The sequence below is a fragment of the Cyanistes caeruleus genome, chromosome 3, assembly GCF_971803275.1.
Source record: "Cyanistes caeruleus chromosome 3, bCyaCae1.hap1.1, whole genome shotgun sequence".
Lineage (NCBI taxonomy): Eukaryota > Metazoa > Chordata > Aves > Passeriformes > Paridae > Cyanistes > Cyanistes caeruleus.
In genome coordinates, this window is record NC_141703.1 from 90,976,792 (window position 1) to 90,989,260 (window position 12,469).

Below are 12,469 nucleotides of genomic sequence, written 5' to 3' on the forward strand. Positions count from 1 at the left end.
ATGTTCAGCAGAGCTAAATTTGTGCACATCCAGGACACTATTAACTCTTCAGGTGCCTTGTATTCTCATAAATACTGTGTGGCCCATGGCTAACATTAGGCAACAGCAAGAAATGCTGTCAGTAATAGCTTGGGAACTTGCATTCCTGTCAGCAGTGATTTAGAGAAGGGTTTAGACTTCTTGCAGGACAGATGAAAGGAAGATCAGCTGGCATGGGCTCTGGACACCTTCCCAGCAGGGAAAATGCTAGAAAATGCTGCAACAAGGAGAGGTTTGAGTCTGAAGTGGAGCATGGGAAGTTGGAAATGTTAGCCAGCAGGCCATGTCAAAGTGCAAGCTTAGTTTTGCTCTGATATTACTTCAGTCTTACATTGCTTCTAAACAGAAGACTGCATTTGCTGCCACATGGCTGCCGAGATTTTGTTGGAGTCACCCTTGGGATGCAGTTGGCTCCCTGTGTTGAAGGATTAAGTCAGAATCAGAAGATGCTGAAAACCCATGTTGTCCCATGAAAACACTGAGAGGGAGGTTGAGGTGTATTTAGCAGCTACTTCAGTGTGGTGGTAATAAATATCATCATGCTTTATAGGGGAGAAACCTTGCCCAAACTGACCTTTAGGCCAGTAACATATATCCCACTCATCATTGCATAGGTCACCTGTCCATGGGTACATTGCACTGTGGGTACCAAAGATCTGAACTTTCTCCTCCATCAGTCCAACAGAGATGCTCTGCTCAGCTGCAGAGTGACGTAGTCACTATGGTGGTCCCTGAGCCAAGCAACCATCTGGAACTGGAAACAGCCATGAAGGTGTTAGAGAGATACCTACATTGCTCTATGAGCTTGGAAAGCTGGAGTTTGCTGCATGTAGATCTTCCTGTCCTGTTCTGTCCAGCCTGCCCTCTATATCCTCAAGGTTTTCACCTTTACCTGGGATATCTCTAGCCTGTGTAGGTAATTTACTGGATTAAAAGTAATTTTTGCAAGTTGTTGTTAATGTTGCACCATTAGTGATATCAAAATTAAGAGAAGTGGCCATATGTCCACTGGCACAAGGATTTGAACCTCTTATTTTCCTGGATTCCTTATCCATTTTCAGCTCTCTTTGGAAAAGCAAGTAAGTGGCTGAAAAAGCATTTTGTTTGGTTACTAGTGGCCAATGAACATCAAAGAGTTAAGAAATGCAGAAAACTGTAATATCTTTTATTAGACCAGCAGATGTAATAAGGAAAAAACAGATTAGTTTTCAAGCATGGAAGCTCTTCTTCAGGTCAATGTGCCCAAAACCTGTTGGTATTTTCAGCTACATCAGCTGGTCTAGTAAAAATTATTGCTTCTCCATAGAAGTTATTGCACCTCACATATCTTTAGACCATCACAGCCACAGCAACACTGCTGCTAAACAAGATTCTCAAAGACCCATTTTGTATCACAACTGCAGGAATACATCCGCATGAGTCCTAACTTTAGTGTATTTCTTCTCAATTTTGTCATCTATTTATTTTCTGTCACAGCTGTGTGTAATAAATTCTTTCAGCAGTTCTGGAAAAAAAAAAGAAGGAAGAGTGATTGATTTCCATTTTCTGGGCTTTATGGGGTGTGCTACTTAGAGGAGTTGTCATTACCACCATTTGCTGGTGTTTAGTGGAAGATTTAATTCACCTACTGTAACGATTTGGGGAAATCTGTCGATGTACAATTTAGAAAGTTGTTATGTAAATGGCAGCATTATGAAACATTTTTATGTGGATGCAGCATCCCCTGTTTCCTAAGAGGGGTGGCAGTGTGTGTCTGACAGGGTACAATGGACAATTGTTAACCACAGCAAGAACAGCGTGTCCAGAGAAAAGGTTTAGTTAGAGCCTTGGGGACCAATTTGTTTCAAACATGTCTTCATGGACAGGACTTGGGGGAGTGAGTGAGAGATTATGGTTTTCAAAATGTTGAATAAAAAGGTTTGGTTTTGTAGACACCAGAACACTGGGGGACTTTGGGCAGGAGAACTGGGGAGAGGATTTTGTAGCTGAGGAGGTTTGCTTTTACTGTGGGAACAACCAAGGAAAACTCAGGAGATGTAAAAATATGTAGAGAGATGATTGGATTGTGGATTATCTCAAAATGCATTGGGAAACGCCAGGATAGTCAGAAATTGCATGCATGGGGTGCATAGAAATTTATTTATTTCCCACACCACTGTGGAAAGGAGCACCTTGCAGTGCACTAATCAAAATCAGCATGTCACAGGTACTCAGGCCCGGGATGAAGAAACCAGCCCAACAATGTGCCCACGAGGGTAGAAAGGTCTAGGGGAAGCAGCATCTCAGCCCAGCTCCTGGTGTTTGGCTATGTGGCTCCCTGCCCATCAAGGGGGGACAGCAGAGAGGGATGGCTCTTGACGTGTGGGTCAAATTGGCCTTGGAGAAAGAAACAATGCAGTGGCCTACTTCAGTGCTGAGAAGTTTGAAAGTACGCCTAATCCACCCGGGTTTCCATGGACACATCCGCTCCTGCCATCTGGCATCGAAGGAGTGTGGAAATTTGCTTGTTGCTTCAGGGCTGGTTTCCCTCAGATATTCCTGAGTCTCACTCCGTGGCTGACATGTAAGCACAGGCCACTGCTGTGACAGGGATCAGGTTATCCTGACCAACACATGGACAGGGCTAACCCAAAAGCCTACACTGGCCTGCTCTAGACTGCACCTGATGCTGGACAGTGAGGGCACATGAGAGGAAACCAGTACTGATGCTCCTGCTTGTTCCACTATGCAGGCTTTCAAAAACACAAACCTTTACCCTTGGGACAGTATTCCCACATAAGCAGTCACGTGGCCAGTAGGAAAAAATCTGTGATAGATGAGTTGACAGGGTTACCACTGCTTCTTCTTCTGTTTAGTGACCTCTGTTTTGTATGCACGGGTGTTCAGCAAAATAAATCTAGGGTTTTGTTTGAATTAGCTTTATTGAAAAGGTACAGACATAGTTAATTGGGTGTATCTTTGAAGGGCTGTCATATTTCTTCTCAGATAGGATTAAAACAGTTCAATCTGCAAACTCTATTTCATCTGTCAAAGGGAGATAACCAATTCCACAGACTGAAGTTATTAATTATCAACAGAGTGAATTTTATCCATCTTTTTATATCTTGGAAGGACACCTCACTGAAGCTGATTTTGATCAATTTGTAAGCAATGTCACCTTCAATAAATTCCCATCTGACAATAGATAACCCACTAACAAGCTGGGAGACAGCAATGGTGATGTAAGACCTGGAATCTCTTGCAGCCCTTGAGCCCAACTGCATCCCCACTGGATTTTTAGAGCCATGTTAAGGCAAAAGGGGGGAAAAAAAAAGTAGCATAATTTCAAATTTGACTGACAAAGATGTTTTTTCACTGAGATATGAGAGTTGCATTACTTATCATAATTCTTCGAAAGAAAAAGGTGGGAGTGGTTTTATTTTAATTTTTTTTCTGTCCTTGCCCAGCCTAGCATGCACAATCTTGGAATTATCTTGTCCATTCAGTTTAAGGATCCTGTGTGTGTTCTTCTGAGCAATGTACCACAACTGAGTCCTGCAGTGGTTATCTGTCAACATCTAATGCCTGGGATATGGCAAAGCATATCTCCTCTATCCCTGATGTGCTATTCCATCGATGCCAAGGAAGAGGTACAGACACTCACTGGTGGGAAAATAGGCTGCTAGAGCAGCAAATATCTGTGCTCATAGCTCTAGTATCCAACTGGCTGGAGTCTGCTGCACTCACTGGATAAACAGTTGGCATTTTGTGGAGGGCTCAAGGACAGCTAAAGTGGAAATTCAGAGTTCCAGGAACAGTATCTCCTCGTCCACGTCCTTTCTGTACAATCTGCAAGCTATTTTTGGAAGTGGTGATAAGGTGAAGAGGGAGCCAGAGTGAGAGGACTGACTGGTGCATCTGAAGATTATTATTCCCTGTGGCTGCTCCATCCTTCTGGAGTGTGGCCACAGATTGTTCTTGCAGTTGCTGCAAGAAGCAGCTAAAGTCACTTGCTGTGTCACTGTGGTTTGTAGGTATGGTACAGTATCTGCTGTGGTGACCAGATCTGAAAGCTGATTAAAATACTCCCTGCTCTCAGCAGCATGCATTAGGAGGGAGTCATTTGGGTCCATTTTGGGCAGAAATGCTTTCTTTGACCACCAGGCTCTTGATTCACATTATGCTCACTGCACTTTTTAAGAAGCACATTAATTCATTTACTGTACAGGGTGAACTGATCTTTGCTGTTTACCTGCCAGCTGATGCACAGCAGGATGCAAGGAACAGTCCAAAGTGAGCTGGGATGGCATTTGCTAAATGCAGTGTGTCCTTATACCAAAAAACACACTTCTTTCCATTAGGTCAAGACAGCTTCCAAGTCTTGGCAGGCCAGGAAGGCAGTGCGACAGTCCTAGGGAGAATATGCAATTTTTCTTGTTTTCACTTGATTTGTCTTTGCATCTTTTCATTCTTGGAAGTCATCTGCAGGAGTAAGGGCAGTGGCAGGCCACTGTGCCCAATACACTCTGTGCTCTGTGCCCTTGACTTTGGTGGAGGAGGTTATGTTTGGCAAGAAACATTCACGGGCCTTCATGTGAACATGTGGACATACACATTGTGTTCCTCAAGGTGGTCACTGTGTGCGTGCACAAGGATGGGGGTTTCTTGGAACTGCTTCTGATCATAAAATCATCATGTTCCTTTGTCCTTTTGCTTGATGAAAAATACAGCAAGTCAGCTGGAGGAAAGAGAAGCGCTCTGAGAGTCTGCGAAAACTTCAGTTCCCATATTGCTACAGAATGAGGGGAACAGCTGGGCTACGACTCTCCCTTCGATGCTTTTCTGAAGTGTTATGCTTCAGCTGCTTGAGCCTTTGCCAAGAGCTGGCTTCTTTCCTTAAGAGCAAAACCCTCTTCCAGCCTGCCTGCCTATGGCAGGGCTGGAGTGGAGGGTGCTAGAACTGTCAGAACACCAGTATCATCAGGTTTTGTGTTGGAGAACATGCAGCAGGCACCAGACCAACCTGAAAAGAGACCAGAAGGTACATCCCCTGAGTCTCCATGTGGTACCTTCTTGCCTCTCTGAGCCACCACTTGCTGAATGAAATCCCAGCCCATGTGGCAGTCAGCAATTTTGCTGCCTGATGAGGGTAGGTCAACCATAGCTCCTTGTAAATAGATTTAGTAGCTTTATTTCAGAACCAAGATAATTGGTAAACCTGGACTACTGGGGTGATAGAGAACCTGTCCTCTGATAGAAGTTTGCCAAAGCTTGATGCTGGGCAAGGCAGAGTTTAACCTAGGCCGGTGAGATGGTGGTTAGCTTGCCACATGGGCTTGCTTTCTTTCCATGGCGCTTAAAGCAATTTCTGTTTTTCTACCCCTGAGACCCCTTTTCCTTGCCGTCTTCACTCCTGGGTGCTCTTCCCCACCCCTCTTCACAGGGGTACTGCAGCCATGTAAAGGGTCAGAGCACCTTTTGAGGCAACAGAGGAGACAGCTGAACAGTGCTGAGCAAGAGGGTAGTCAGGGCAGGGGGATGTTCCCAGGGACTGTGATTGGGAAGGAGGAAGGGAGAAGCATGACAGTGTGGATTCACTGCCTGCAGGATGCAAAGGCTGCATAGCTGTGCTTTGGTGGGGAGGAAACTTCGGGTGGGGGAATGAAGCAACTGGACATTTGACAGAATTGTTAGAGTATTTTCCTTGTCAAACCGCTTATTTTCACAAAGCAAAACCACCATGATCAGACTTGGACAGGGAGCTGGCTGTGCATGAGGAGTCTGTCTGTGTAAGCTTTCTGCTTTGGTCCTTTCCCCAGATGATCACCCCAAATTCATAAAGGGCCCCTTTCCTCCTTTCCTACCCTCTACATACACACTTGATGTGTGCTGATTTTCAATCGATCAATTTTTCTGTGCAGCCTTAAGAGCTGCACCGACTTAAGCTTGTGACACAACTTGTTGGCGATTCCTGTGTTGCACGGTATTGCAGTTCCCCAACTCCAAGAACTGCCTCACATCCTTTAGAGCTACCTCGGTCGGTTTTATAGGAGCGCGGAATGCTCGTGTTTCCCAGGCTCCTGAATGGCGGAGTTAGGGTGGTTCATACCTTTGCAGTGTTTATTTATACTGTGCGCTGCAGCAGTGACCAGTCCCGTGCAGACCATCCCAAATATTTTGCTGTGTGCTGCCGCTGTCGTCTTCAATGCAGCTGTAGGCAGGCTCCGGAAAGAAGAAGCCCCCACGCTGCCGCGATGATCCGGAGGAGCGGTGGGGGTGCAATCTCCAGCCCTGCGCCGGACCGCACCTCCTCACCCCGGCCCGCCTAGCATCCCTACGGATGCGACGGTGCCGGCTCGGCGGGGAAGGGGAGGAGGGGGGAACCCCCAATTTGTGCGGAGAGAGGAGGAGGGTGGTGGGACGTGCCGCTGCGCGCCGGGACGGTGCCGCGCGGGGGGTGACAGCCGCAGCCCGGCGGGTTGCGGGGGCGGCTCGGGGCCGCCAGGCTGCGCTCTCGGTCCGGCCGCCGCGCCTGCCGCCCTCCCCGGGCGACCGGGGCTTGGGGCACGGCGGAGCCTCGCCGCGAGCGGGCGGTCCCGGGACGGCGGCGGCACCACCGGCGGCGGCACCTGCGGCGGCGGGGAAAGGCAGGGCTCGGCGGCCCGCTCCGCGCCCCTCGCCCGGCCCGGCATGACGCGGCGGCGCCCCGGCGACGGCGGGAGGTGGGTGCCGGCAGCCCTGGCCGCGCTCCTGGCCCTGAGAGGTGAGTGCTGCACGGGCGGAGCGGGGCGCGGCGGCCGGGCACGGGGCATCGCCCTGCGGCCGCGGGGTCGCCGCCGCCGGTGGCGCGGCCGTGCCCCGCGCGTGGGGAAGTTTTGGTGGCGGTCCCGCCGGTGATGCTCGGGAATGCGGCGGCGGGAGAGTGCTTTTGCAGGCAGGCGTGGGGAAGGAGCGCTGCTCTGCTCGGCTCCTTCCGCTGCCTCCGCTGCACCATCCTTCCTACTATTCTTATATATACGTATTTTATTTATGGTTTTTTTTATTTATTATTTTTTTTTTACGGTGCTGTAAAACTTGCTTTAAACTGGGATTCACGTTAGGCTCAGTTGACTGGGCCTAGCCCTTTGCTAAGCTCACCTGTGTGGAAAACTCTGGTCTGTCCCTCAGGCCCCGAGGCAGCAGGGAACTTTCCGCAGAGATGGTGACAGGCTGCTCGGAGCCCCCTGTGTCCCCCCCCATCCTTTCCTCTGCCTCCTCCTTCCAGGCACACGGCGCACAGCTCCAGCTCTAAGATACGTGCCGGCCCCCGGGGACGTGGAGACTCCACCACCTCCCGCCCCCTATAGCCCTTCCAAAATAAGGTGTGTTCCCTGGCCTCTGTGCGGAGAGGAAACAAATTACGTATGACAGATGCTACTCACATCACTTAGTGCTTCGCCGGGGAGCACCGGGAGGTGCTGCATTAAGGGCAGCAGAAGAAACTACCAAGTGCCAAATGTTCAGACTCATCTGTTGATCAGGTGGCAATGCCTCCTTTCAAGTAATGCTAAACTTTAGAGCAGCCTGCTCGGTTATGGTTTACAGAGGTCCACATGGCAATTTTCTTAAGGTCCGCCCTTTAATGCAGATACTCGCAAAGCAGTTTCACAGAGCTCTGCTCAGCAGAGAGCAGCCCACAGCTTCGAGACAGCTGGGCCACCTTCACTGCTGGGAAATTGGGAAACCTGCTGCAAGAGGTCCCTGAGACAGCAGGAGGACAGTAAGAAATGACAGGATCTCCCTTGAGAAAACCAGAGATGTCTCAGCAAGGTCTAGATGAAACCTCCTCACAGTCGGCACCTGGGTGGAGTCTGCTGCTTGGCTAGCTGTGCCTTAGCTGTCACTGCCCTGCGAGGCACAGCAGGCTTTCCCCTCTACCCAGGACCTGTTTAGAAACAAGTCTTGTGGTGGATAAATGAACTTTTCACAAATGCCTCAGCCTCAAATGCACCCTGCGTTCCTGTCCTCAGAAAATGTTTGGGAGTCTGAGTCTCATGCATTAGCTGGAAATTGCACCTGCTGACTTCAAAGATATGAATTATGGAAAAAAGATAAAGTTTACTAGCATTAAGTTGAAAGAAATAATCTCAGCTTTCATACTTCACACTATCGATTTGCTTTTTGTCCTTTTCCCAATTTGGAAAGCAAGTTCAATTATTTTCAGGTTCTCAGTGCTACTTTTTTTTTTTATCTGCAGACATTGCAAAGATGTAAATGTCTATAGAGTTACTTGGTTTGCACCAGTTCCAGGCATAAAAGTGGTGAAGTGCTTCTGTTGATGTGATATCACTGCAAAAACATACAACAATAATCAGATATAAGGTTAAAATTAAAGGGGTGTTTAATTATCCTTTTAAGCAGAAAGATTGACTAAATATTTACTTTTCTTTTTTTGGCTGAGGGCACATGAGGACAATGACACTGGAGACAACTAGGTGTGGACACCTTTTCCATGAAATATTTATCTGAAATAGTGTAATGGCTTTTTTTGCACTTTCCTTTAAGACTTCACGATTACCTGAATGAAACCCCTGTGTCTCAAGCTTGACTTTTTAAATTTTGTCTTAGGAAAAGTCTTTAGAAGATGGTGGTAGATGAAAATAGCTGTGGTACACAGTTATTTCTGTGGTACACAGCATCACCATATTTTCAGTGGTTGTTGAATTTGAAAAGAAAACACTGTAAGGGACAAGGAACAGACATACACCCAGGAAAGCTGATATTAAATTGGGAGGTTTTTTTCTAAACAACATTTGCAGAAGATTAGTGTGTTTCTGCTCTGGGCTGCCAAGTATGGTTAGGAAGAGTGATTTTGAATTTTTTTTCCCCTTTTTGAGATTTTAGACTGGTTTAGAAGATAGAAGAAAAATAAGGGATCATATGCAAAGTGATACCTAAATTAAAAGTAGGATCTGAAACTGTAAGAGTGTATAATCAGGCAAAATACTTAATGCCAAAAAAAAAGAAAGTTGTTGGGGGGAAAAAGAGACCTTGGAGGTCATTCTCACACTTTATACCTACAATAAAATAAAATTGGACTTCATAGTGACATTTAAGTCAATTATTATTATAGTGCCATTTTTTTATGTTGTTTTGCAATTTGTAGAATAACAATGATTCTTTGTAACTGGTGCTAGTTATGGTAACTAGCATAAACTAGCATAAATGGTAACTTGTCCATTTTCTGGGCCTATTACGCCATGTTTAATGGTCTTGGGCCAAGGGCAGCATCTATGTTATCCCTCTAATACATTATAAGTGCAATAATTGTGGAAATATTTTCCCAGGAGAGATTTAGGGAAAGATAGGAGGGAATTCTCTTTAGAGCTTTGAAACCAAACCTGGGATTGCTAATCAATCCTCCTATGTCTCCAGAAATAGCATCCTGCAAATTGTCAAATGTGGTAGAAATCACACATCGGGTACAGCCAGAGTGCAGAACTGACGTGTTTTTTAACTGCATGGTGTTTGGATCCTGTGACACAGAAATGCAACAGGTGAGATTTCAGTGTGTTACAGTCCACTGCAGATGGATCTTGCAAGACCAGGGGGTGAGAGTGCCTGGCTGTAGTGGATTAATGCAACAGCAGGTCTACAACTCTTCACATGACTTTTGGGATTTGCCCTCCTGTCAGTCTGAGGTTCTCACAGCTGAATCTCTTCTAGCCTTGCAGCATTCTTGTCCTACCCACCCATGCTGCCCAGCCCTGCTCCAGGTCCTCAGCCCTAGAAAGGGAGTACTGTGTCAGTCCCTTGCCCTTCCATGCTTTTGCAGGTTTTTTTTGGAACAGATTGCCATTTGTGTCAAGCTGTGTGGTTTTGTGACGTGTAGATAAATCATTTTGCTCGTGACCTGACCTTGGTCCCCAGCGGTAGGCACAGATGCATTAACTACTTCTTTCTGAAATGGGCATCATTCCCTTATTTTGGAAACAGATTCTTCATCTCTGTTTCTTCAGTATTGCCTAAACTGCAATCTTCTTTTTATAAGATTCTGTTCTCAAGGGATCTCAGAGCGCCTCAGGAGCAGCTATATTTAGTTGCTCGGTAGTAATCTGGATATACAAAGTATGGTATAAACAACTCTTTAACTTAGGAAACTTAGGAATTATTTTTCCTGCCTTCATGGGGGAGTTGTGTTTTTATTCTTGTACCAATACTACAGATGGAGAAAGCAAGACTCAGAGAAACCTCATGACCCACTGAAGGTCAGTGGATGCTGGTAGTAGTCTTGAGTGTCTTGGAACAAACTGTAACCACAGGAGGATGCTTAAATTTATGCAGCAGGTTAAGCAATAATGTAATGGTCCTCTTTAGGGATGTTCACTACTAAATTGTGGTGAGTCATCTATATTTAGCAGGATGCTACTATCATCATGCTTTTTAAGTAAAGTGCTTTTAACACAGTTTATTTCAAGGAGAAGTGCATGCACTGAAAATCTGTTCTTTGTAGTTTCCTCCTTGAGGAGCATTAATGTTGCCTTCCCTTTTGTAAGTGTTCAGAGGAAAATTTAGCTCCTGGTTGTTTAACAGACAGTAGTGTAACAAAGACAGTTCTCTGGTTATTACTACCTCATGTTTGCACAGTTATTTATGAACATTGCCTAATTGAGAGTCTCCAAACTTACTTTGTGCGGGCAGTCAGTTTGATTTATAGAATGGAAAACTGATGTGTGCAGAGATGAAATGATTTTCTTGCTGTCAGGTAGGACATTTGCCCAGCCTCTCCTTTAGAGCAGTCACAATTACAGGGCTTCTGGTCATATGCCTTCCTACTTTATACTCGCAACTGTTTCATGTCTTGTGCACCCAGGAGAAAGCACAACATTTTTAATTGTGCACTGTGAACATTTAATGTTTTTTTTTTTTTTTTGATTTGTTTTCTTACAAGTTTTCATCTCTTTGGTTTTGGAGGTCACTTGTGTCCTGGCTTCTGCCTTTTTATTTTTTTTTCACTGTTTGAGCTGGGCTGCTCTGTTTCATCTGGATTGAGGAATTTGGTTTCATTCTAAACGGAAGTAGAATTCAAATGCTTTGATGGTTTTGAAAGGAAATTTTGAGAGAGATTCCATCTTAGGACATTGATATTTAGTCTCTTTGTGGAGTTATATTGTTACAATACAAGGAAGTACCCTAAGCAAAAAGACATTTTGATGTGAAAAGTCAAATTTTTTCATCCCAAAGATGCTTCAGTTGGATGTTTCTGTATTTTTGACTTTTTTCCTCCCTGTTTTTCTTTTGAAACACAGTTACAATTTTATAAAACATCCCATGTTCCCATGTTTGATAAGTTTTGGTTTACTAGAAGTAGTTCAGTAGAACTTTAGTGGTTGCTGCTTTTCATTTCTACAGGGCATTTAAAAAGAACAATGATAAAAACCAACTTGCAGCAATTGGTGGTGCTGCAAATGTGCACAGTCTGCCCATTATTTTTGCCGTCTTGACATGTGTATGCAAACACGATGTACACACATACGTGGCACTGCCCTTGTCCTTTCCTTATTCATTGTGCTGTAGAGCACTGTGCTGAAAGACAATGTTTCTAATTAAGAAATACAGCAAATATTTGTTAATATTTATTTTCCCTCCTGGAACAGTCACTGGAGAAATCAGAACAGGACTAGCAGGTTGAGCTCAGTCCTTTATTATTCGTGCATGTGCAGAGCCACAGCTCTCCTCCTGGCAGCATAGCAGTACTTGTACATTTGCATCTCTGCATGAAGCTAATTTTAAGTGTAATTTTGGTATTAGGCTGATCAGATCACTTACTCAGGGACAAAACTTGTGCATTTATTTTCTCATACTCTCATGAGCCAGCCTAGCTATGAGAACATGAGCTGGTGGCTCACAAGCATCGGCAGGAGAAAGGCAATATCTGAACTCCACTCCTCTGGGCTTAGATTTTACCAGGAATGCTGAAGCCAGGAATGGTTTTTGTGGGGAGGCAACGAAAGCCTGTTTATAATCTGCTGTGCATTTCTGCATCAGCCTGTCTAAGAAGTCCTGGGCCAGGTTAGCCCATTGATCTCTGCTGCCATGGCTGAACCCGCATGCTTCAATGGGAGGTGCCAAAACCTCCACAGTGAGAAACTGGTTCCAAACATTTAGCAAAGAGGAGTCTGTTGTCATGTCTGTGCTACTCCTAGACTGCCCTAGGAATAGTCTGGTGTGTGTATTGCTCTGGACTTCAATGCCCACACAACCCAATTTTCTTTTAATTTTAGGGGTATGTCCACACTCCACTTCCTTGCCATAAGATTAGTTAAGTCACAGTGTTCTACCACTGCAGAGTGAATAAAGCATCTGTCTCCTCCCCTTCTTCAGGCAAGTCCCCCCACTTGCAAAGCTGCAGAAGTGAAACTTCCCCCTTGCCAGGGGCCAGGTTGAGCTGGGCTAACCGAGCCCCCTGGTG

General features: G+C 45.6%; 1 protein-coding gene across 3 annotated transcripts in view; it reads left to right on the top strand.

Annotated features, from left to right (window-relative positions):
• The first annotated feature begins 6,615 nt into the window (after positions 1 to 6,615).
• Positions 6,616 to 12,469, top strand: part of IGSF11 (immunoglobulin superfamily member 11) — a 104,126-nt gene continuing 98,272 nt past the window's right edge. Inside the window, exon 1 of one of the 3 annotated variants that reach the window (XM_086882852.1) lies at positions 6,616 to 6,781. In XM_086882852.1, coding sequence (XP_086738978.1) covers positions 6,709 to 6,781 — 73 coding nt within the window. In that variant the 5' untranslated portion in view covers positions 6,616 to 6,708. The remainder of the gene's footprint in view (positions 6,782 to 12,469) is intronic. The other 2 variants (XM_086882856.1, XM_086882854.1) reach the window with 2 other exon arrangements.